Genomic DNA, 23718 nt, shown 5'->3' with positions numbered 1-23718 from the left:
GGTACACATTCACTTTGCAAATGCCATTTTGAGGATTTTTGACTGAAATATGACTGTCGTATTCACCAACCAGATACTAATTTTCCATTTTTTATCATTTTAAATAATATTGAAATTGAAATTGTTTGTACTCTTACAATCTGCAAAAATATGTCATTTTTTGAGAAATTGGACTGAAATTTATGTGTCGCAGCCACTCATATGATGCTTATTTTGACAATGTTTACATTTGAAACAATAATATCAGTCCATCATTGAAATTCGATTTGTTTGCACCCGTACAATTTACAGAAATATGTTATTTTGTGGATCTGGGAATGAATATGAATACATTTGGAAAAGTGTTTTTCTGTTTTAGATTTGAAATAAAACAAGAATATCTATTTTAAAGAATCATTTTAGAAATTCAATTCAGTCAAAATTTATTCGTATATCAATAGTTTCAAGAATATTTTGCATGATTATTTCTCATGCACCTCGGAGTGGCAATAATTATTGTATTAATCAATGCAAATATCGCGTGTATTTCGGTAGTTCTCGAACACGGCGGAGAGATTCTAAAATCAATGTTGATTGCACAAAACTTTCTGTATCCTAATGCATTTTATGTGTTTGATAAAACATTCACATTACTTTTTTTCTTTTTGGCATGGGAAATAGGCATTGGACAACAGGAAATTAGTCGATGCAATGGGTAATGGAGCAATGGGGAATGAGGGTATGGGAATGGGAGATTGGGCTATGGGGAATTGGGCATGGGGCAATGGGAATGAGTAATGGGGCAATCAATGGGGTATGGGGCTAGTGGGAAGTTTATCCCATACAGGGACTGTAAAAATCACATTTAAACAATCATTATTAATTTGACAAAAATTCCAAAGTAATTGAAAGTACTTAATTTTTAACCACCAAATAGTTGATTTGCTTTTAAAATTATTAACTGTTACTACCTTCAACGAACCTTCTGTTTTAATTTGTTGAATGTTTCCATATAAACGTTTTATCGTTGTAAAATATTGTCATGTATTTTATCTTAATACAATCTCAAAATGACATACATAGTTATGATGAAAAGACGAACACTTAATTTCTTCATCTGTCAGATATAAATGGTATTCCATATCTTTATGTGTTTTAAAGTGCGGTTATTTAGCCTTTAATGAAGTTTGTAGTTACAGTAACTGGGAAATGCATTCTATCTAAACGAAATATGAATTGGTTCATATTCCGTTGTCTATTGAACAAAACAAACTTTCATATTCCGTTGTCTATTGAACAAAACAGTCCATACTCAAACTTTGCAGTTTAATATTCATTTAAACGATCATTATTTCGGGTGGATGAATCGCCATGCACCTTTTCCTGTAAGTTCCCATTGTCCAAAATGTCTCATTCTTAATGTCCTTTATCAAAAAACTACCCTGCCGCTAACCGTTCATGTTTTACGTTGTCTATACATATGAATCATGTCTTTGTTTCTTACTAATACATATGACAGTACAGGCAACATGCGTACAGTATAACCAAATTAGAAGTATTTACGTATAATTGTATATTAGATTTTGGATCTAATAGATCGATACCATAATTTAGTGGACCGAGTGTATCCTTGAACTCAGTAGTCTGACTTGTTTTAATGAAATTATACAATTGGGTTTTTACCAAAATGTTTAATTTCAAGCAATTTTGAAACCCTTAAAACACCCCAGCTTTACTTCGGTAGAATTATGTAGTGATTTATTTTTCTTCCGTTATCGATCTTTAAGATTTTCAGTGAATTACTTGACTTACCTAACTTGTTAAGTTTTCTCTTTGAGGAGGTAAGGGCCGTAGACAAGTCCTCTATACATGTTTTTGCCCTTGGCTAATTGTACTGCCTGTATCCAAGTTCTAAACCCAAAAATATCCCTCTCTCTTTCAATTGTTCTCTTCCAGGTTTTTTTTTATTTTCCTACCTCTTTTTCTTTTTCAAACCAAATTTTAAGTCAATATCCAAAATTAACTGTGTACCAGAACTAACATAATTTGTCTTACAAATGACTGTGATGCGTACAGTGTGTGTGTTATAGTTTTAGTGCATGCTACTTTCACTTTAACTTTCAGCATCACTATTGAATTGCAGCTTTCTGCAAAAGGAGAAGCAGAGTGCGTTGGCCTTTTTGCCTATTATAGCCCCTTCAGACATTGAAGAGTAACACAGAGCAAATACTTGTGCTTCAAAACATCCTTGAGCACGCTATTAAATGGAAACCTTTCTTAAAGCTAAGTAAGATACGCAGCCAAATAAGCAAAAAGACCAATCTAAAACTCTTTAAATCCAATGTAATATCCTTTCTCTTATACGGCTGTGAAACACGGAGGATGATTAAGGGAAATGAGAGAGTAATCAAGGAAAACAAGATTATAGTAGTAATCAAAATAATGTAATGGACAAAGTCCAGATATGGGAAACAGACATACACAACAAAGAACATAAAGTAACTACAATAATACATACAAAGTAACAAAAGCAAATGAGCAACTCGGACTCCACTGAAAACTAATAGCATGGACCAGCTGCACCGGTGAAACTCAAACACATCCCAAGACAAATCTAAAATCATCAACATATTGCTATGTTTTTTATCCATGTTATCTATAATGATGACAATGAACATGAATTTTCAATATAAGCTACAGAGCATTAAATTGTTATCTAAACAAAATATTAACTTGAAGTACATTTTAGGAGCAAACACAAGATGTTGATAATTCATGAAAATTGTAAACTATAAAACCAGATTATCATTCACCAACGGTTTTGGAACATTGATACATTGATCACAAATTTCAGCAACCACAAGGTATGTACATGTGTCAATAAATATTATGATTGAATATATTTTCCTGGACATTTATTTTTTTGATTTTGCTACTCTGTATTAATGGAACTAACACATTGATTAACTCCTTTACCATAATGGATATACTTCTTTCCATTATATTTTGTTTTGCCCGAAAATTATACACAATGATTCCGGAATTAGTTAATTGGTTAATAATCCTTGAATGTGATAAACATCACAGTTAGTTTTTACAATACTGATATTTAAATTGTTTTCTGTTGTATTCTACAATAAGGAATCCAAATCAAAATACAATACATGTATATATATAAAGGTCTGAAAAATTCCCAACGAATTTAGAACTGCCAAATTTGCGATGCAATATTTTTGTCGTTTCCTCTGCGGTATTCGAACTCGTACCGCTGTGACATCTGTGGCAACACCGCCTGCACAAAGTCCAGCGCCCTAGACCACTCGGCCAGCTAGGCTATATATACTTTTTTTTAACATGTGGACACAAACATGTATTTGTGATTTTTTTTTGTATATACAATTCACGTAAGTGTTCTAATTAGATAATTATATAATTCTGTCTTAAATGTTCTGTTTTCACTTATCGCAGGTTACGAATTTTACACATCCGAACTGGTCAGGTTCGGATTTAGATTCGTGTGTCAATATAATCATCATTTTGAGAAGATTGTTTAAAGAAATATAGGTGTATTTGAATGACCATAACTACTAAGCTCAGTTATTATTTTATTTTAATATATGTAGTATTTAAAAAAAATATTTGAAACGTACCAAAAAATGACTGCATAACCAACAACAACCATGTCTTTTTATAAATAGTCCTAAATTTCACATTTAACTTATACCTTGGCAGAGGTACAACTCTTAAATGATATAAGCTTTCCACATACACGATATACAATTACCTATTCCTCGTCGCCATTCCCAGAGAAAAAAATCCACCTCTTACACAGAATCTTCATTGTATTTTTCTAATAATCACATTAAATTGAAATTTAAACTTTATATATTTGTAAAATTCTGCAAGATTTAAACGGTTGTTTTTGTTTTTACCTAATTATATATTATGCTTATAGATAAATATAGAAAAAAAAAGATTTTCCTTTCATCCCAATTCTCAATCCACAGCCTGCCATACACTTTTCCCAATATACATCACCATTGGCTGTACCATACGTTTGTTTCGTAGTAAGTGCTTTTTTATATTTTTGAGGATATGATTTGATTTACACACACATGTTTTCCCTAGATTACTTTCCATGAAAAAACAGAAAATTTACTTTGTAACAGTTTTGTTTAAATATTTTCAAATAAATAGATTAAAGATAAAAACACGTTAAAACACACATTGAATTTGGTAACTTATATTTATTTTTAAAACCGGATTTCTCTGCTGCAGTTTCAAGTGAACAGATTTGATATGTTGATTATGTAATCTTTAATTTACAAACGGTATGGGTTTTTTTAAAGCTCTGTTCAAGGCTTTGTTGTTTAATTTTTTTCCGACTTCAACTCTTACGTAATGACCATTGGTTTGATTTTGATGACACGTCTGAAATCACATTTCGTCACTGTTATTAAACAAGTCGTTTAAGTGCTTCTCTGTTCAAGAATCGGGCAAAATGTATATAAGGTGTGGTACATGAAGAAAAAAGAACATACATTTATTGCATTATCCAAGTATGTATACCTCAAATCCTCCAGCAATTACCATCAAATATTTCTGAAGTTACCATTTTTAAGATACTGATAGTTTAAATTTAATTGCAAAGCTCTATGGAAACAATGCCAGGAAAATTTTCTTTCACTTTTTTCCTATATAACCAGTAGAATATTTTCGTCAGGGACGTTTCAGGAAACATATTAAAAGCTTTTGGTTGCTAACTAGATGTTTGGTATATTTTGGAGGAAAATTTTGAGGAAAAAAGACTAATATAAGATAAATGATGTGCCATCGATTGCCTGATTATCACACAGAATGGTTCTTATTAACAATGCAAACAGATCGAAAACTATCATTTAAGGTCCTGAAAGTCTAAAATTTCAACAAAAATTAGGTAAAAAAAATGACCTAAGTTAATTTCAAAATTTTTAGCAAAATTGTCATTTTTAACGGATTCTTTCAGCAGATTGATATTCCATGAAAATTAATGGAAAACGTTTTGAAAACGCCTGAAAAGTAAGATGTCTTATTATTACGAAAAGACAGTGGTTGACGAAGTCAGTGACCAACATAAATATATTTTCAGTGACAATTGAAAGAAAACTCTTTACTGTTTTAGGTAAGATTATTCTGTTGCAACTGTTACTAGAAAACAAAACGATGTATGTGACCATCATCGTACCTTATATATTATTATTTACCTTTGGATCACTTATACTCACTATGGCGTCCGACTTATGTGATACGTGCAACTGTAAAACAGTAATAAATGTGTTAGAATGTCAAAAGAAAGATTTATCCAATATTCCTGAAGATATCTGCTCAACAAAAAAGCCAGAAATGTAAGTATGCCTGTTTACTTTTTCAAATACCTTACTGTTTTAACCATTCAACATCCGTTGAGTTTTGTTGGTTTTTTTTTCTAAATAAAATTCGCAACAACAAGGTACAAGTGGAAGTACTTTGCAAAAGTTGACCTTATTTTTATGACAGATATATGCTTAATTATCTTCTAAATATATTTGAGAAGATGTTATTGTAAAAAAGTTTTATCGATAACATTTTCACTCATTTGTTAAAGCGATGATCGGTTTTCCAATTGGAACAAATTGTTCCTTTGTGTGTCAATCTGTCCGTCTTTAAACCTTGGTAAGCGCTACTTTGATGATGACATGTTATGAAAAATCTAAATCTCGATACTTTTCTGCATACGTTTATTCGTAAGAGTTAAAGATAAAGAACATTACAGACACGTATAGGTCTGCTTCATATCTAAACCAGGTCGATCATCGACTAGCCATGTATATAATATCAATTTATCAATGAACAATCTTTCTGAGGTATCTATATCTCAGTCACTGAGTATATACTATTTGATACTAGTCAACAAAATAAACGAAACGTTTTAACCAGTAACTGGTAAAAAACAAGTCCTTTATTTGATGCGGTAAATTGAGGTATCCTGGGTCTGTATTTCAATGCTTTATTTTACCTGTATATGTACAATGTAAAAAAGTGGTCTTTTGCCCAAAGAGTTAAGAAATATTGGTACGTTGCAGAATTTAACATGTTATTTGGATGTACAGTGCATTTTTTTCTCTCAATAAAACAACCCTGTATTAAGCGTGATAGCGACTCTATTTACATAATTGCATTTTGTTTGTTTGTTTTTGTTTTTTATGGCTCTATACATTACAGCGGGAATATTATTTTCCATGATTATTTCGGAATTTTACCTGATTTAAACAAATACAATTTTAGAAATCAGGTAAAATTAATGTGAATCAAGTTGACTTTTATATGAACTTTTCACATAATGTAAAGCGAATTCCACATGAACATCACAACAATTTGCTGTGAACAATATTTGCTCCGAGCCATATCAATTTGATTATTTTGATCAATTTCAGAGACTTATGGAATAACAAGATATCAAGTATTCCGAAAAATATATTTAAGGATTGTACAAAGGTTACCTGGCTGTAAGTACATCTTTTGCCCTTAGTAAATTTCATCTCATTAACTATTCTAACAAGCACATCAGACCCTACTTAACACGCAAAGCATAAACAAGATGCGTCTGTGGGGTAAACATCCTTTGCATTTCCAGCAACAAATGATAATTGACACATAAAATTTCACACCTGGGGTATCAAAACTTTTAATAGGACTTTAAATAATTTTACAATTTCTTTAGCGGTTTATATAACATTCATATCATTATGTGTAAAAGGTCAAACATTACTAAAAAGTATCGTAAATAAGCCTTAACCTTTCATTAAATTGAGAAAAAAAACCCAGGTTGACCTCCTTAAATAAAACAGACAGCAATTTTGTTAAAGTATTTGGCCTAAGGTCAGGGACACAACTCTTAAATCATTGGAACGTTTGTATACAGCATTTTACACCAATCTCATGTAAGCATAAAACTAACTTGGATTGATTTGAAGAGTTATGTCCTTCACCCTACGTCTACCTAATTTAACAAAATTGCTACTGTATTATTTGTACCATATTACCGTGAAGTTTCGATGACCAACAATGATAATAATTTTGCCTATAGATACAAAATTATTAATTTCTTCAAAACGAGATCCTACAATCACTCCTGTGATTGAATGTTGATGGATCTGCGGAAGAAGTTACACAAAGGATAGAAGGGCTAGAGATTTTTTATTTATCAACTAAACGATGCATCTCAGTATTCAAATTTAAAAGTTTTCCATAGAGCTCATGAGATCTGTTCAGTCAAGTATTACGTAATATTTCCCCCACTCTTTATGGTTAATTTTTTTATTTTACTTCCGCCATCGTAGAAACAGATATATTAAAAACATATCCCAAAAATAGAAAAAAATATACATATTCAGTCATTGTGTCAAGACTTGTAAAGAAATAATAGATTCCGTTGTTATTTATTTATGTTTGTTCTCATTTCAAGGGATATGAACAATAACCAAATATATCATATTGATGCCGATGCATTTAAAGGCCTTGGCAATCTTAAATTACTGTAAGTAAATATCAGTACTAGATATTATGATGAAGTGAACCGCCCGGTTTTTTAATTCGAATTAAAGAATTCTTGAATATTATCTCTTCCTATTTACGTCAAAGGGATTTTAGTCACAGTTTATAAATTATGAATCATTTTTAGTTTTACAAACATAAACAAACCGTTAATATACTATTTATTTCGTCTTTGAATGTTTTTTTTCTTTTATAAAAAATGCATTTTTAAGCTACCAAAAATTATGGATATAAAATAATAGAAATCTGCTACCTGTGCAATTTTCCTACGTACGTCTTTAAATCTGTTTTACATTTTATTTTAAAATATTGTCGCTCTTTAACCAGACTATAATTTTTCGATAAAGTACATAATTGAAAAAGATTTATACTCTACTATTTGTGTTTCTTCTACGGAAGCTACATTTCCGATCGCTGAATAATCCCCTTCGATATTGATATTATGATAAGTATGATAATAAAGAATATTTGTTTAATGGTGAATTACCGTTTGTTGATGTTCACTTGCACATTCTGTAATATGTGATACATCTCAAATAAAGGTTTCACATTTTCAATTTTTGTTATTTTTTTAATAGGTTTATATGATGTAATTGTTCATTCCAATCTGTCAGCTCTCAATGCTTTTTATTGTATGTCAGTGCCATTTACAAAATTATCTTCCTTACACAGACAAATATTTCACGTGAAATTCACGTCAATTGAGCTTCACCTGAAATTAATGTGAAATTCATATGAAATTAACATGATTTTCATGTGAAATTCACTAAACACGAATTTCATCTGAACATTTCGTGTGAATTTCACGTGAAGGCTCCATTCACCCAAATTTCACGTGAACATCACTTAGTTTATTTGCTCAATTCAGGTGAAAATCATATGAAATTCGTGTGACAATCATGTGAAATAACTTTGCCTGTGTAATTTTGAATTTTATGTTGCATTCTATATTATCCATATATCTTACAAACAAGGGTTAAACAAAAATCTAAATGCTATTTTTTTTTTCAACCAAAAAATCTGTAATATATATTTAGTTATAACATTTATATCTTATTTAATGTTTTTCTAGGTTTTTGGATGAAAACAAGATAGAAAAAATACCCCAAAATATGTTTAAAGACCTTCCAAAACTTGAAGAACTGTAAGTATATTTACATATCGAATGCTCTTTTTTTCCTCTTTTGTTTTGTTTTAACAATTTTGTCTTTTATATCAAACAGAAATTCCACCTCAAAAAAAAAAAAAAAAAAAATAACACGTCAAAAACTTCGCGATTAAATTAAAAAACTTGTCAAATAAAAAAAAAACAATGATTCATCCGTTGAATAAAAACATCTTAATCGCCGAAAAATTCCAAAATCATTTTCGAATGACCCCCCCCCCCCTCCCACTTAGACAATGATAAACCATGAATATTCAATTGCAGATCTTTGCACAAGAACAGAATATCAAGTATAGACACAGATGCTTTTAATGGTCTAGTTAATCTTTCTTCATTGTAAGTAAAAGAAGAAATTAATTTAAGTTATTATTTGCTTTTAGCATACTGTTTTGTTTTATTTGAAAGGACAAATTAAACATTTGGATTTGTGTTGCGGTCGCAAACCTACGATTGTACAAAAATCATGGTTCCATTGTAAATATCACGTTATTTTATTAAACCAACATTGTATTGCCAGTTAAACACTATCATGCAGATTGTGATTCATAACGACTTCTTGTTAACTTTCCTTTCTTAAACTTAGACCGAGTCATTGATTTGTATGAGTAAAAAAGTATTATTATTATTTTGGTTACAAAATATGAAGTTAAAAAGCTTGATATTAAGTCTATTTTATACATGTAATAAAGAAGGAAAATCAACATTCAGTTGTGAGCGTTTTATGATGAAGGATTTAAATGTTCATTTATTTCAAAAATGAGAAAAAGGGTAAAGGGTACATTTTTCAACTTGTTTTTATAACAATCTTTACTTTCGGCTAAGGGGCATAACTCTTACAGGTTTGTGTTAATTTTTTTGCAATCTGATGTAAAAATAAAAGTTACCTTGATTGATTTCATTCTGTTTCAAATAAAGGCTAGATAGGCTCTGAGGGAAATTAAATATTATGAAAACGTGTCACTGATTTCAAGAGTTATGTCCCTTACTCTCGGACTACCCCCATAAAACTAATCTAAATTTTTAAAAACATTATTTGTCTTTACTTTCCATGTATCAGATTAAAAATCAATCACTTATATATCGGGGCAAATTATCTTTAACAGTATACTTTTCATTTTTTGCTTCAGATATTTAGAGGAGAACGCAATATCAAAAATAAGCGCAGACACATTTCAGGCTCTCGTGAATCTGAGTTTTTTGTAAGTATAAAAATCAAATACGCAGACGTTTCTAAAATTGAAATTAGAAAAGGTTGAAAATGCCCAATAGATGTAAAGGAATGAAGAATCAACAGGATAATAGAATGAACTTATGATTCGATCGAATCACAACTGATAAAAATACTGCCACAAGGATGTGATTTGTAATTTTATTGACTTGTGTTGATTAGTAGTGTCTGTGCTGAGCAATGGTATAATCAAATCATACAAGCATATAACAATCTAAAATTATACTACAAAAATCTGTCCTTCTCAATATTGCAGTTCATTTTGTAATATCAAATATGCCCAGATCAAAATAACGTAACACAACATATAAAAAACAAACACCAGTTCGTGCACCACGTTTTTTTAAGAAAAAAAATCCTTTGCAGATCGTCAGATAAGATTAAAAGTCATCGTTTATTTCAATCAATTATTGATACCATTTGCTTATGTTGGTCTGTTAAGTTCTCCCCCCTTTCCAAAATAAAAAAGTAGAAAAGCGACCAGTGGACTCATCATAGGACCAGCGCGCACGCCTGTAAAAGTCCTGTAAAAGTAACTGGACCTACTTTATTTTATTATTTTTACGATCCCTCAATTATCTACCTTGTGGACGAGCCTTTACTGAATTATCTAAGTGATATACTCCTTCCAAATATTTCAAAGTTTAGTTACGCATAAAATACTTATAATACAAATGAATAGGTTGTTTAAAAATTATAAGACTTTTACAAAAAATAGAAAATCATATTGATGCATGTGCTTGAAGTTCTACTTCTTAATTTTGCTGAAAAGTATGAACTCTCAATGTTCCAACTGCACTGCCATTTTAGCAAATCAAATATTGTAGGACTTTGACTTAGTCGGCTTACGGTCTAGTTGTAAGAGAAAATGTCCTTACCAGATCATTTATACTATAAACATTGCAATTTTTACATTTTTCACAAGAGACGCTTGATCTCATAGAAAGTCATGTCTTTCACTCTCTCCTTTAAACATTGATATATAGCGTGTGATACAAAACACATAAATGCAGTGATTGTTAATAATATAGATGTGAAATATACTTCAATGCGTGTAAAATCTATCAGATATATTTGTTTCAAACTGACTTCTAAGTACCTTTGTAGGGCACTTAGTGACAATCCCTTCAAGTGCAATAAGGAATTTGAGGAGATGATAATGAAACGGAAAATAACAATTGATATTGAGTGTTAAGGGCAAAGGTTACAAAACAAGACAAGGTAAGTACGCGTAAAAATAGAATGTTTTACATTAATATGATAATAATACTTTGGGACATAATTACTCATTGATTTACTCCAAAATGATAATTTTATTACCGAAATCTATGACAGATAAAGCCTTCTACATGGGGCATTCCGTTCTGCTACCTTCCACTTTCATAGAGAAATGTGTGTTTTTAAATAGCAAATAATATTGGAAATAATTTGAAAAGAATAATTTCACATAAATCTATGTACACTACAAATTCAATAAAAAATTTTATGAGCCTCTCTCCAGAACAAGATAGTTATGATCTACCTGAACTCGTTGTAATGAAACTAAAGAGTTCAGATGTTGGTAATTGATATCCCAGTCACAATGCATATCAATTGTGTAACAACGAAAAGTTGCGATATGTGATGTTTCCCTCTGAAGGTCGGGGATCGTCCAATATGTAACTTTGGCGGTCCCATCATGACAGATCAATATTTAGGCGGTATCATTTTGCGGTATAAATTAATTGGATATGTTGTTTGTTTTAGATTACATCAATCCTGAGATTTCTTTACAAAATGTATATAGAAGCACCACTTTTATGTTCAGTGAAAGACCACATTATATTTTCTCCTTGTATACATCTTATTTATAGATAGCTGTTGGATTTTTGAAATTAATCTATGAACATTTAAAAAGTATATATCCAACCATACAACTTATATTTCATTAATTTTCGAACTATATAATCAGAATCATTTATATAAGTGCTTTATAAGTAAAATACAATGCCCGTGTTATGCGTTAGCTAAATTGCAGTCGACTCTTTTCAACTTGGTGTTATATCAGATTCTACCCCGAACAAACTAGTTGAAATCGACATGCAAAATCCAGATTATAAAAGTAAATGTGTACAAATCTCACAACAAAATCTCTTTGTTTTGTAATTCACCAACACATAACATTAAAACCTTGGCGCAAGCTGTAGCCAGTGTTCTGAAATCTGCCAGCTGATAGGCAAAAAACACTTGATTTTATAACACTTTATTGACAATAGATATTGGTCACATGGATCGGCAAATGAAATATTAAGGCCAGTACAGCTTATTGCCAAACATATTGTTATAATTTTTTCTGTTGTTAAGTCCACATAATAACAGGACCCATAACTGGTAAATATGGATCTACTCCTTTTTCTTGTTTTCTAGGAACCGAAACTATCGGAATTTATGTATAATAAATCTTCGCTGTGTCAATATCACAAACACGTTCTATCAGGAAATTTCAAATACCCAGCCACACATTTTACATTTCATGTTATAGAACGCCTACGCACCTGACTTTTATTTGTATCTTATTTTATTTTATTTTTCACTTTTGCCTTTTCTTTTCTTCCTTTCATAAACATTGTAGACAAAGAAATCCCGAGGCAAAGAACACGCAAAGCTCTTGAATGGTCTATTCAATTCCATGCATCATATTACCATATTTCACCTTGTTGTCCACATCACCATTCACCTGCACAAAATCCGTATTCTGCTTCACATGGCTGTTCTATTTTGGTCTAATTTCTTTTCATATGTTGTACAAATCCATCAGCACCTGCATTAAAGGTTTTTAACAACTCATACGTATGCCAGAGCATAATGAAACTACTTGGACGTTTTGTACCGTGGAAGACTTCTGTAGATGGATTATGTTGCTAAAGTACTGGACTCGTTACCACGGAAATTCTATGGGCGTCATCATAAACTCGTGGATTGTTATAGTGTATTCTTCTGAACCATTATAATTGATCTGATAAAAATATCAAAATCCTCAATTCTTTTTTCTTCCACTCGCGACTTGACATGTTATGAACAATTCTTCAGGTGTATCTGAAAAGGCGGAGGACACTTACACTATCCATCCACCTAGTCCATACATTAAGTGTTTAGTGGAGACCGGGTTGCTCATTTACACGTGTTTATTTGTACTTGTTATTCCGGTTATTTCGTTTGGTTGTTGTGTATGCTTTTTTTTGCCTAGTCTTTATTATTGGAATATATTCTTTTAATAAACACGCGGATTTTATTTCTTTTGATAACAGTTTTTCTCATATCAAAAATAATTAACTAAAATTTCTTGTTTAAAATGTTTTGCCGATTTTAATTTTGTTATAAATAATTTAAAATCATGACCTCCAATCGACATTTCAATTCCCTTTTTCCGTTCCAAATGCACACTATAATGATACGTTAATTACGTACAAGAACTCTATGACTTTTGGATTTCAATTACCTGAAATTGAAATACATTTTTTCGTCGGGTTATTTTGGTGGTTTTCAGGCATAATGTGCATATTTATTTTTGTTGTGTTTAAAATTTTGTGCTGTCAGGACATTTTTTTTTCTAAATTATCTGGACGGAACCAAACTATCCTTTATTATCCTAAAAAAAAGAATATAACACTACAAGGGTCATATTCATTACCACAACGAAGGGTCAATTTATCATTGTTACTAGACACATCTTACTAATCTTGTTCTCGTCTACTTCAACCAATTTAATGATATATGTATGTATTGTTTAATCATTCAGACCTTATATATTATAAATACTCCTAAAAAAACACGTATTAATGTTTGAATTTGAATATGTGAATATATTTTGTAGATGTGGTGGACCTAAACCAATACATTCAGACCTGATAATTGACAGACCTCATCACTTTTAATATCTCGGAGCTTCATGTTTAGTCAGTGCTTATCGTATTTTCATTCTTTTAGAAGAACATTATCATTCAGTCTCCTGTTTCAATAATGTTTTATGAAAACAATTTGCTTTGAATATATATATATATATATATAACGTCTCAGAATGTGACGACTCTATTTGCTACACTGCTCCATCGGATCAAATTGATACAGGGAGGATATATAAACGTATAGAGAGGTCTGACAAATTCCCAACGATGTTAGAACTGTCAAATTTGCGATGCAAATTTTTGGTCGTACCCTCCGCTGGACTCGAACTCGTACTGCTGTGACATCTATGGCAACACCGCCTTGACAGTTTTAACATCGTTGGGAATTTTTCAGACCTCTCTATACGTTTATATATCTTCCCTGTATCAATTTGATCCGATGGAGCAGTGTAGCAAATAGAGTCGTCACATTCTGAGACGTTGTATAATATTGATTTGTTGTGACATGCGTCATTAATTTGATTCTCTATCCTACATATTAACATCTAAATGAACTGTCCCGTACCACCATACATCGTGTACTAAGTTACAGACCTAGATTAATCCTACGAGGAGGAATGACCCGGTCAGCAAAAGCTATATTTTTATATAGCCTAGCTGGCCGAGTGGTCTAGGGCGCTGGACTTTGTGCAGGCGGTATTGCCATAGATGTCACAGCAGTATGAGTTCAAGTCCCGCGGAGGGAACGACCAAAAATTTGCATCGCAAATTTGACAGTTCTAACATCGTTGGGAATTTTTCAGACCTCTATATATATATATATATATAAATATATATATATGTTTTTTTCCATGTTTTGCTCGGTGCCAGGTTTTTTGCATCATACATGTATACGGTCAAATGATTATACACCAATTGCTTTAATTCTTGATGATAAGATAACGAATTGCTTTGAATCGTTTCCCCCCCTTAGCTTAATCAACCAATCTTTGGCATATGTGCATATATAGTTTTTGAGAATAAGCGCCATTTGGAGATGGGAATTTTACATTAATCATTGGGCTATGGAAATCGATGAATTACTAAGATCCAATTTGTCATTAGTATATAGGACGCAATGTGTCTAGTTATGCCTAATTTTGTTTTTTTAAACACCTGGGTAGATGATTTTTCGGCCTGACCTGTTATGTGATTTTACACTGTCTGATTTTTCAACAACATGAACAAGGGACACGTCGATACTTTGTCAATCTTCAGTGGGCCTAGTTTAAACTTTTTATCATGTCACTATAATTTGGAATTCGTGTCTTACTTATCTGAACTAAAAGTGCGTGCCATTATTGTAGACTTTATAAATGAAATAGAATTTTAAATTGATATATATATATGTGTGTACGTACTCACAGGTAAATTGGAAATAAATATTTATTAGTCATATTTGACTTGATTAACTTTGTCCACGGAAAAAAAATATAAAGCGCGTCTGAAACAACGTATTTTTAATTTAAGAAAGCACAATCAAACAGAACAAACAAACTGACAAAAATACAAACAAATGAAACATAATTAAACAAAAACTAAATAAAGAAAGTTTTAAATTTTGTTAACATTGGAGCATTTTATAAGCTTCTCATCACTCTATTGGACGCTTTTACATAAAAGAGTTTTTCAATTGATGTAATGTTTTCTTACGTTTGCATCTTGTTTACAGTATTTGATCCCATGCTATGTTGAGTATTGTATGCGTGGTTGTCGAGTCCGGCTCTTGTTTTTACTTTACTACAAGAGTTTTTTTTTTCTGATAAACAAGGGAATGTTATCACGCGAATTGCATTGTAAATAGTAGCTTTATTTTCAGAAATTAGACAAGAGAAAATTTATACATGTCACAAATCAACAAAACTTACTAAGTTCATAATTCAATAACAATTACAGATCCCATAACCAGTCATACTTTCTTATTCGGCTGTTTCACCTTTGAATTTAGACAGATATTGAGTGCGTACGAAGTTTGAATTTGAAATAGTTTTGTGTTCTTGACTTCATTGCGATAAGATGCAGATCAGTACACACAAAATCCACATTAATAATCTTGTCAGCGCAACTCCTCGTTAGCTATTGAACAAAAATTCTACAAAATGTGGTATGCAGCAAGAACATCATGTGTCTACAACCAGGATATTTTTATCCCTTAATTTTTAAGGAGTTATGTCCCTTTTAACTTAAAAATTTGCGTGCCCTTTGAAATTTGTCAAAAATCAACATTACTTTGTTCTCTGGAACTACTAAACATTTACGGCACTTTCTCTGCAGCCAATCAACATAACTTTATGAGGCTGTTTTCTTGATGTAGTGATACTGCAAGGACTTGCAGGACGGGGAGAGATATATGTTTTTTGTCTGCAAAAACAAGCGTTAATTCAACCTTACGTGTATTATACTTTCTTTTGTAATCAATTATCTGTGAATAAATATAATCAATTTAGTGTGAAACATGTTTTTGTTCTTGGGTATCCAACAGACGAAACCAAACAGTCGAATATTCTCAGTGAAAGTGTACAAAATAAGGATATTATCCAAGGCAACTTCAACGATACTTATTCAAATTTGCCATACAAATTAACATATACCTTCTCTTGGATCAACAATAACTGTCGTGTGGCAAAAAATATCGTCAATGTGGATGATGATGTTATAGTTAACGTCCCTATTCTTATTAACTATTTAAGTAATTACAAACAGAAGGATACCATGGAACTGCTCTTATGCAACGTTATTGTAAATGCTGTGCCAATTTGGAATGTAAGAAGCAAATGGTTTATGACAAGAAATGACTACGGTCTACATAATTATCCTCCGTATTGTGTCGTTTCTATTGTAATTATGTCTCCCGATGTTCCTGTCATCAAGATGGATGCCATTTTTATGGATTGGAGACGTCTTTGCCTTTGGATTTTTACCCTGGATTGCGGACATAGTGATGAAGAGACCTGATAATCTTTCAGTAGACATTGATGTCAGAACAAATAACTTTGCGAAGAACAAAATGTTTTATATTGCATCAAACGATGTTTCTGACCATAGCGAATCAAAATCATTTGGAAATATGTTTGGAAAAAATGTATAATAGACTTAACTGAAAAGCACTAATTTGCATTCATACATCATTATCAGTAATTTAGACATTTTTATTGTACGTGTTTTTCTAAATTTTCCACGCCATGCCCTGTTTGATATTAATGAATGTTTCAGTAAATCCCAAAAATATTCTTGTCTGTTCATTGGCCCCGTGTGGGTCCAATTGTTACAAGAACTTGCCCATGGCAACCTCTTGTCGTAAACGGCGACTAAATAGTGCCCAGGACCTTGACCGCCACACAGCAACTGGATCGTGTGCCCCAACTAGTTGATGATTGATTGTTGAGGTTGAACGCCCGAACAGCAATATTTCAGCTATATTCAGGCGATGAACATGAAGTCGATGATAAAATGAACATGAAATGAAGATGAAATGAAAAATGGGATGGGACACAAGGATAATGGGGTCGACAAATTTTGATTGCCACTGGAAATAGGGAGAGGTGGGTAAGGTCGGATAATATAGCCTCCTGTGGCGGAACACTATGGTTCCTACTCCGGGAGAATACCACAGTAGGGTTCTTTAACGTGCGGGGAACGTGGCATCTTTCCCAACACGGTACACCACTATGGTTTTGCGGTCAGGTTTTCCGTATTATAGACTGATGTGTAAAACGCCAGGGGTACCCCATCCACCACCTTGGGCACACAACCCAGTTGCTCTTAAACTAATGAGCGAAACATAATAATTTTTAGTTATAAAACGGGAATAGTGTTAGGAAACTAGTGTTTTCTTTCTAAAACGAGATTTGCTGTCTAAATTGCAAGTCTAAGCCAAAAACTTAATACGCGTTTCTTTTCTAATATAACACTTTTTTTCATTTAATATTCTGTGAGTTTTGATTACTCTAACAAACAACAACCATAAAATAACGACAATCAAATAAAGTTATTAAAAAAGAGAGACAATGTATGTGTAGCGATGATCTCCCTGTTTAATATTAGGCAAAATGGGAGAACAAAACAGACACTTCATTCTCTTTACCTACTCTTTGAGATCAATTGACGAAGGAAAACGAATAGCCAAAGTATACGACAAACGTGATGACTTCATCATTCCATATTGTCAACTTTTCCCTTATATATGACAACATCCTTTCAGCACCTTGGTATGTAGTATCACAACTCATATGTTACGCCAGATCACGCCTAATCAACAATGACTTTTTGTACCGTGCTAGACTTAAGACTTCTCCAATTGTTCTGAGGGCAGAGCGCCCTAGCCCCCAGCTAGGGTTCTGAGCATTATTTAAACTTCCTTTAGGACAAGCTTAGTGCTGTTGCGGGCATATTCTTTTGACAACCGGACCTGCACGGGACGGGCGTTAAACAACAACCATCATTCAATCAACCAAGATAATATAGATATTTGTTTTTCCATAGGAAAGTCAATGTTCATTTTTCTGAAGCAAATGGACAGTATTAAAAAGTTATAGCCGGATCATGACCAAGGAGCAGTGACACTAAATAAGTTCCGCGTATGCAATGGTTTTTCAATTAATATATTATATTGATTTTGCTATTAATACAAAAATCCTTTATCGTATCTTAAACTACCGGTCAACAGCTTTAAACAGAAAGCATGAACAATCAAAAGAAACGTTTAGTTCAGACGAGGCTGTAGCCGGGCATATACTTCTGCTTCACAAAAAACAAATATTCCCAGGATTTTCGTTTCTTTTTACAGGTAATCAAAAAAAAAAACATTTAGTTGTTTTTCACTGTATTGCTTATGTGTTTAAAAACGTATCTTTATTGTATCAAAAATACTCAAAACTAGACGAAATTTACTTTTATCTTAAATTTGAAAATTTGATCCGCATAATGTTTGTATTCTTTAAATAGAATAAAATAAAGATTATTGCACTTGTATTAATTGGTACATATTGCATATATGACGCTGTAGAAGCTTGCACTGAGTGCCCATTAATATATATTTCAGGACATCATATATTTTTCTTCTTTTAATAAAATGCATTCTCTCGAGTTTGATTGATACGAAACTAGCTTTCCTATTGCAAAAACTCATATTTGTACTAGTTTAATTAATATACATTTTACTCCCGAATTTTTGTCATCGGCAATTTTCTACAATTACTTGTTGATATCAATATTATCTAACTGATGTCTATTTGACAGTTTTAACATAAAAATTAATGTATTTTGGAATGTGCGGTACACGCCATTTTTTGTAAAAACTTGATAAAAATCCCGGTTTCGGTTTCGAGTCGGTTTCGGAATGTTTCAGGTCTTTTTCCAGAACCCTTATACATATTGCTTTTGTAGAAATATTAAGATATATTTCTCAAAGTCGTTTTACCACACCTTGCGGTCGTAACTAAATAACCAAATTATATTTGTTACTCAGTAATTATTTCTTAATCAAATAAGTCCGTATGTGGCGGTATACCTATATTTGGACGTAAAACAAAGAATGAAAATTTTAGTCTTTTTTGAAGAGTTAACGAACGTTCTTGTAAACATAAACATAGATGGTAATTCACTAATAATACACTGATGATCAGATGTTGATTATAAACAATAAAAATAAATTCATACATGACATGCATGTGGTATAAATAACCGACATTACAAATGAATTTACGTCAAACTTATTAAGTACTTTTCTGTCTAAGAATCAGGCAAAATGCATATAAGGTGTGGCGAATGAAGGAAAAAAACAGATTTTATTGCATTAACAAATTAACTATACCTGATAACCACCAGAAATAACCATCATAGTGTTTCTAAAATTCGCCTTTTTGAGATATGATAGGTCAAATTTAGTTGAAATGCACTACGAAAAAATGACGGGATAATTTCCCCACACTCTTTCCCTATATAAGCATTCAAAATACCTACGTCACAGATGCTTCAGGATAAACTTAAATAGCTTTTTGCTTTTTTTTCTAGATGTACTGAATATATTTTAGGCAAAGTGGGGGAAATGATGAGACACCCATTGCCTGATTCCTATATGATACAGAGACCGGTATCATACAATTATTGTCTATTTATATAAGAAGCTTAAAACAGGAATAATGTAAATAAACCGGATATATGTAAATACGGATGAAAATTTAATAAGATGTTGTTGTAGTCAGATATTAGAGTCTGGTTCACAATTCTATGTAAGTTTGTTGGATATTCTTCTCCATATGGACAGTTCTTTACATTTTGTCTGAAATTTGAATGTAAATATAGAAACCTCGAGTCACATAAAATGCAAAAGAATCAGATAGTTACTGCATTTTTTATTGGTAATTAATGTCCCGAACATATATGATTTTGCCTGAGCTTGCTTGCAGTAATATTTGTATCATAAAACACATTAAAGACACCATTTTGTTTCAAATTCATTTAATATTAAAGAAGAGGATAAAGGGTAAGTGACACAACTCTTTCAAATCATCAGAACGTTTGTATTCAGCATTTGACATCTGTCTCATTTAAGGATTGTCCCGTGCAATCCTGCTGTAACAAACTAGGCCGGCAGCAGCTCTAAGCTTGTCGTAAAAGGCGACTAAATAGGGCTCAGAAACCTAGCCGAGGGCTAGGCACTCTGCCCACAACTGGGTTGTGTGTCCCAGGTTGTGGAATGGGGTACCCCTGGCGTGTTACCTGCTGGGGTTGTCAGGCTATAATACGAAAAACCTGACTGCAAACCATAGCGATGCACCGTGTTGGGAAAGATGTCACGTTCCTTGCACGTAAAAGAACCCTGATGTGGTATTTGATAGGAGTAGGAACCTTTGCGTTCGGCCGCAGGAGGCTAAATTGCCCGACCCTACACATCCTTCCCTATTTCTAGTGGCAATCTAGGGTTTAATACCCAAGCAGAAACATTTCAGCTATATTCAGGCGATGAACATAAAATGGATGATAATGAACATGAAATGACGAAATGAAAAATGGGATGGACACAAGGATAAAATTTTCGTTGCCACTAGAAAAATACATGCATATACGTACACAAGCAATTTAATTTTTAGTTATAAAACGGGTATAGTGTTAGGGAACTGTGGCGTATTATAGCCTGACAACCCCATCATGTTACACGCCAGGGCTTCCCCATTCCATGACATGGGGCACGCATCCCAGTTGCTCTGTGGGCAGAGCGCCTAACCCTCGGCCAGGTTTCTGAGCACTATTTAGTCGCCTTTTACGACAAGCTTAGCGCTGATGCTCAACGAATTTGGAGATATATGCAAAAAACTTCTGTTTGACTCTTTGTTATAATTTTAGTAAGTGCAGCCATGTTTTTGATGGATAAAAAACCCCTAAGGAACCTTCATACAAAATTTAGTTCTAATTCATTTTAAAAAAATGTTAGCGACGACAATGAAAATAACTCAGTAACTTTATAGTTAAGATATTATTAACGTTTGAAGGATATTGATTAGTATCGAAAAGTACTATGCGCTGAACTACAATTCATCGGTATTACAGCATATCATCTGAAATATTTTAACATCTTTACACTTTGAGTGAACAACATATTTTAAAAGTAAGAATTTTACTTAAATGATTAGGGTTTTGGCTAGACATAAAGAAAATAAAAGAAAGTAGTATTGTCCCCTGCCCGAAATGAAAAGGAAATTGAGAGATATAAAGCCATTTCTTGGCTTGGTGGCTGTTTATGTGATGCTATGATAATCCGAGATAATTTTGTAGGAAACAAAATGGTCTTCGTATCGTTTACTGACATTTCGTTGACGTAAAGAAAATTAGGTGGTTTTCGATATATAAATTATAAAAGTGGTTAAGCAGGGCCTAAGTGTTACTGTCAGTAACTGTATATTATCAATAAATATACAGTAAACACATTTTGGTTGCTCAAATAGAACTATTGTAGTAAACAATAGTATTTTTTTTCTATTTATAACAATATTACCATTGAAAAATACCCAAACAGTTGAAATAGCATGTTGTAATGTTATTCGCCAATACAGCATGTATAGTAGTTAACTATATTAAAGATGTTTTCTTTTTCTCTTTTCATATATTTGAACTTATTACCCGGAGAAAATATAAAGAATGGAATGCTGGTTGCGGACTATCAGGTTCTGTTGTAGCTAGACATCTAGCTGAGAAGAACAACGCCAAAGTTTTAATAGTTGACAAACGCGATCATATTGGCGGGAATTGTTACGACTTCATTGATGAAAATGGAATACTTATGAATAAATATGGCGCGCATTTATTTCACACTGACAACGAGAGGGTATGGCAGTATGTCAATAGATTTTCGAAGTGGACAAGATGGGAACATACTGTTCAGGGACTAATTGATGGTCAATATGTGCCGTGTCCACCTAACATTACTACTATCAATATGCTTTGTGGGCAAAATATAAAATCTCAAGAAGAGGCAGATAGATGGCTGTCAGGAGTGCAGATGAAATATGAAATATGGAAAATAGTTACCAAATGGCTACTTCAAGAGTCGGTTTGGAATTGTACGAAAAGATTTTTAAATATTACACCTTCAAACAATGGAATAAGTATCCAGAGGATCTCGATTCTTCTGTCTTAGCGAGAATCCCAGTTAGAAATAATTTTGATACACGCTACTTTTCAGACAAGTATCAAGCTCTCCCTAGTAACGGCTACACAAAGATTTTCGAAAATATGCTTAAACATCCAAACATAACGACAAAACTGTCATGTGATTTTCATAACATCTTTCCTTTATATAAGAATTCAGGTATAACGATTATCTACACATGTCCAATAGATGCCTATTATGCCGATGCTGGGATGCCAAAATTAGAGTACCACTCGATCAACTTCCGTAGGAAGACAATCAAAAACACAACATTTTACCAGCCATGTTCAGTAGTAAACCCCAGGACCAGAGGGTGACTTCACTCGTGTTGTTGAATACAAGCATTTTCTGAACCAAAAGTCAAATCACACTACAATTGTTTATGAAACAACAACTAGCGATGGAGACCCTTACTACCCTGTTCCTAATAAGCAAAATCTTGATCTGTATGAAACGTACAAGCAATTAGCGGACAGGGAAACAAATATTCATTTTTTGGGTCGGTTAGCCAGTTACAAGTACTTTAATATGGATGAAGCAATAGAAAATGCTTTGCAATACTGTGAAAACAATTTCAACAGCAAATGACGGTATCAAATGCAGTTACTATATATGTCAATGTGCGTTTTTATCTTTTTTTTTAATTCCAAATTAATGTTAAAGTAGGATTCGTATTAGATATACGGAGAAGATGATTTAAGTCAAGATAGTGTTAAACCATCCAAAATGTCTCATTGGTGATAAAAGATTCAATAAAAGAAGTGCTTAAGGAAGTTTAGATAAATGAGAAAAATGAATTATGTAGCAATATTGAAATGTTATGCAATAGACTTCAAATAATTGCTAAATAGAATTCGTATTGATAATTTTTTGAAAAAATCAACTGGTTTTTTATTTATCTCCTGAATAAAGCTGTATGTTACTGCTCGGGTGTTAAACCTCAACAATCAATCAGTCAACGCCCGAGCAGCAATATTTCAGAAGAAATAAGAAAGAAGTAGAGGGACATCTCGAAACAGTACACGACATGCCACCCTCAGGATAAATTATTCTTTCCCCCTGCAGATTACTGTTTAGGGAAAACAGTTCCTTTTCTGATACAGTTAACTCACCATACTACAACATGAAACTTAGAGATAATCTCTATGTTACAAAATTAAACATCAGAGCAAGTAAATTGTTAATTTAAATTTAGCCCCGTAAA

The 23718-nt window shown here is 32.4% G+C and overlaps 1 protein-coding gene across 1 annotated transcript; it reads left to right on the top strand.

Annotated features, from left to right (window-relative positions):
• Positions 1-2749: 2749 nt before the first annotated feature.
• Positions 2750-13985, top strand: LOC148613645 (uncharacterized). The gene is made up of 9 exons (XM_088586122.1): positions 2750-2843; positions 5141-5363; positions 6432-6503; positions 7463-7534; positions 8624-8695; positions 8981-9052; positions 9844-9915; positions 11052-11165; positions 13798-13985. The coding sequence occupies exons 2-8, from the start codon at positions 5182-5184 to the stop codon at positions 11137-11139; spliced, it is 630 nt and encodes a 209-aa protein (XP_088442248.1). The 5' UTR covers positions 2750-2843; positions 5141-5181; the 3' UTR covers positions 11140-11165; positions 13798-13985.
• The last annotated feature ends 9733 nt before the right edge of the window (positions 13986-23718 follow it).

The sequence above is a fragment of the Perna viridis genome, chromosome 6, assembly GCF_037379345.1.
Source record: "Perna viridis isolate PV_CMFRI_1.1 ecotype Kerala chromosome 6, ASM3737934v1, whole genome shotgun sequence".
In the NCBI taxonomy this organism is placed as follows: domain Eukaryota; kingdom Metazoa; phylum Mollusca; class Bivalvia; order Mytilida; family Mytilidae; genus Perna; species Perna viridis.
The sequence above is the reverse complement of the archived record's forward strand: the minus strand, read 5'-3'. Positions and strand labels throughout refer to the sequence as shown.

What these genes read in the sequence shown, in the direction of transcription:
- LOC148613645 (XM_088586122.1), top strand. Translation starts at nt 5,182, where the DNA reads ATGTATGTGACCATCATCGTACCTTATATATTATTATTTACCTTTGGA. An exon ending in TCAACAAAAAAGCCAGAAAT is followed by an intron (nt 5,364 to 6,431) that starts GTAAGTATGCCT and finishes GATCAATTTCAG; the next exon opens with AGACTTATGGAATAACAAGA. An exon ending in CTCGTGAATCTGAGTTTTTT is followed by an intron (nt 9,916 to 11,051) that starts GTAAGTATAAAA and finishes GTACCTTTGTAG; the next exon opens with GGCACTTAGTGACAATCCCT.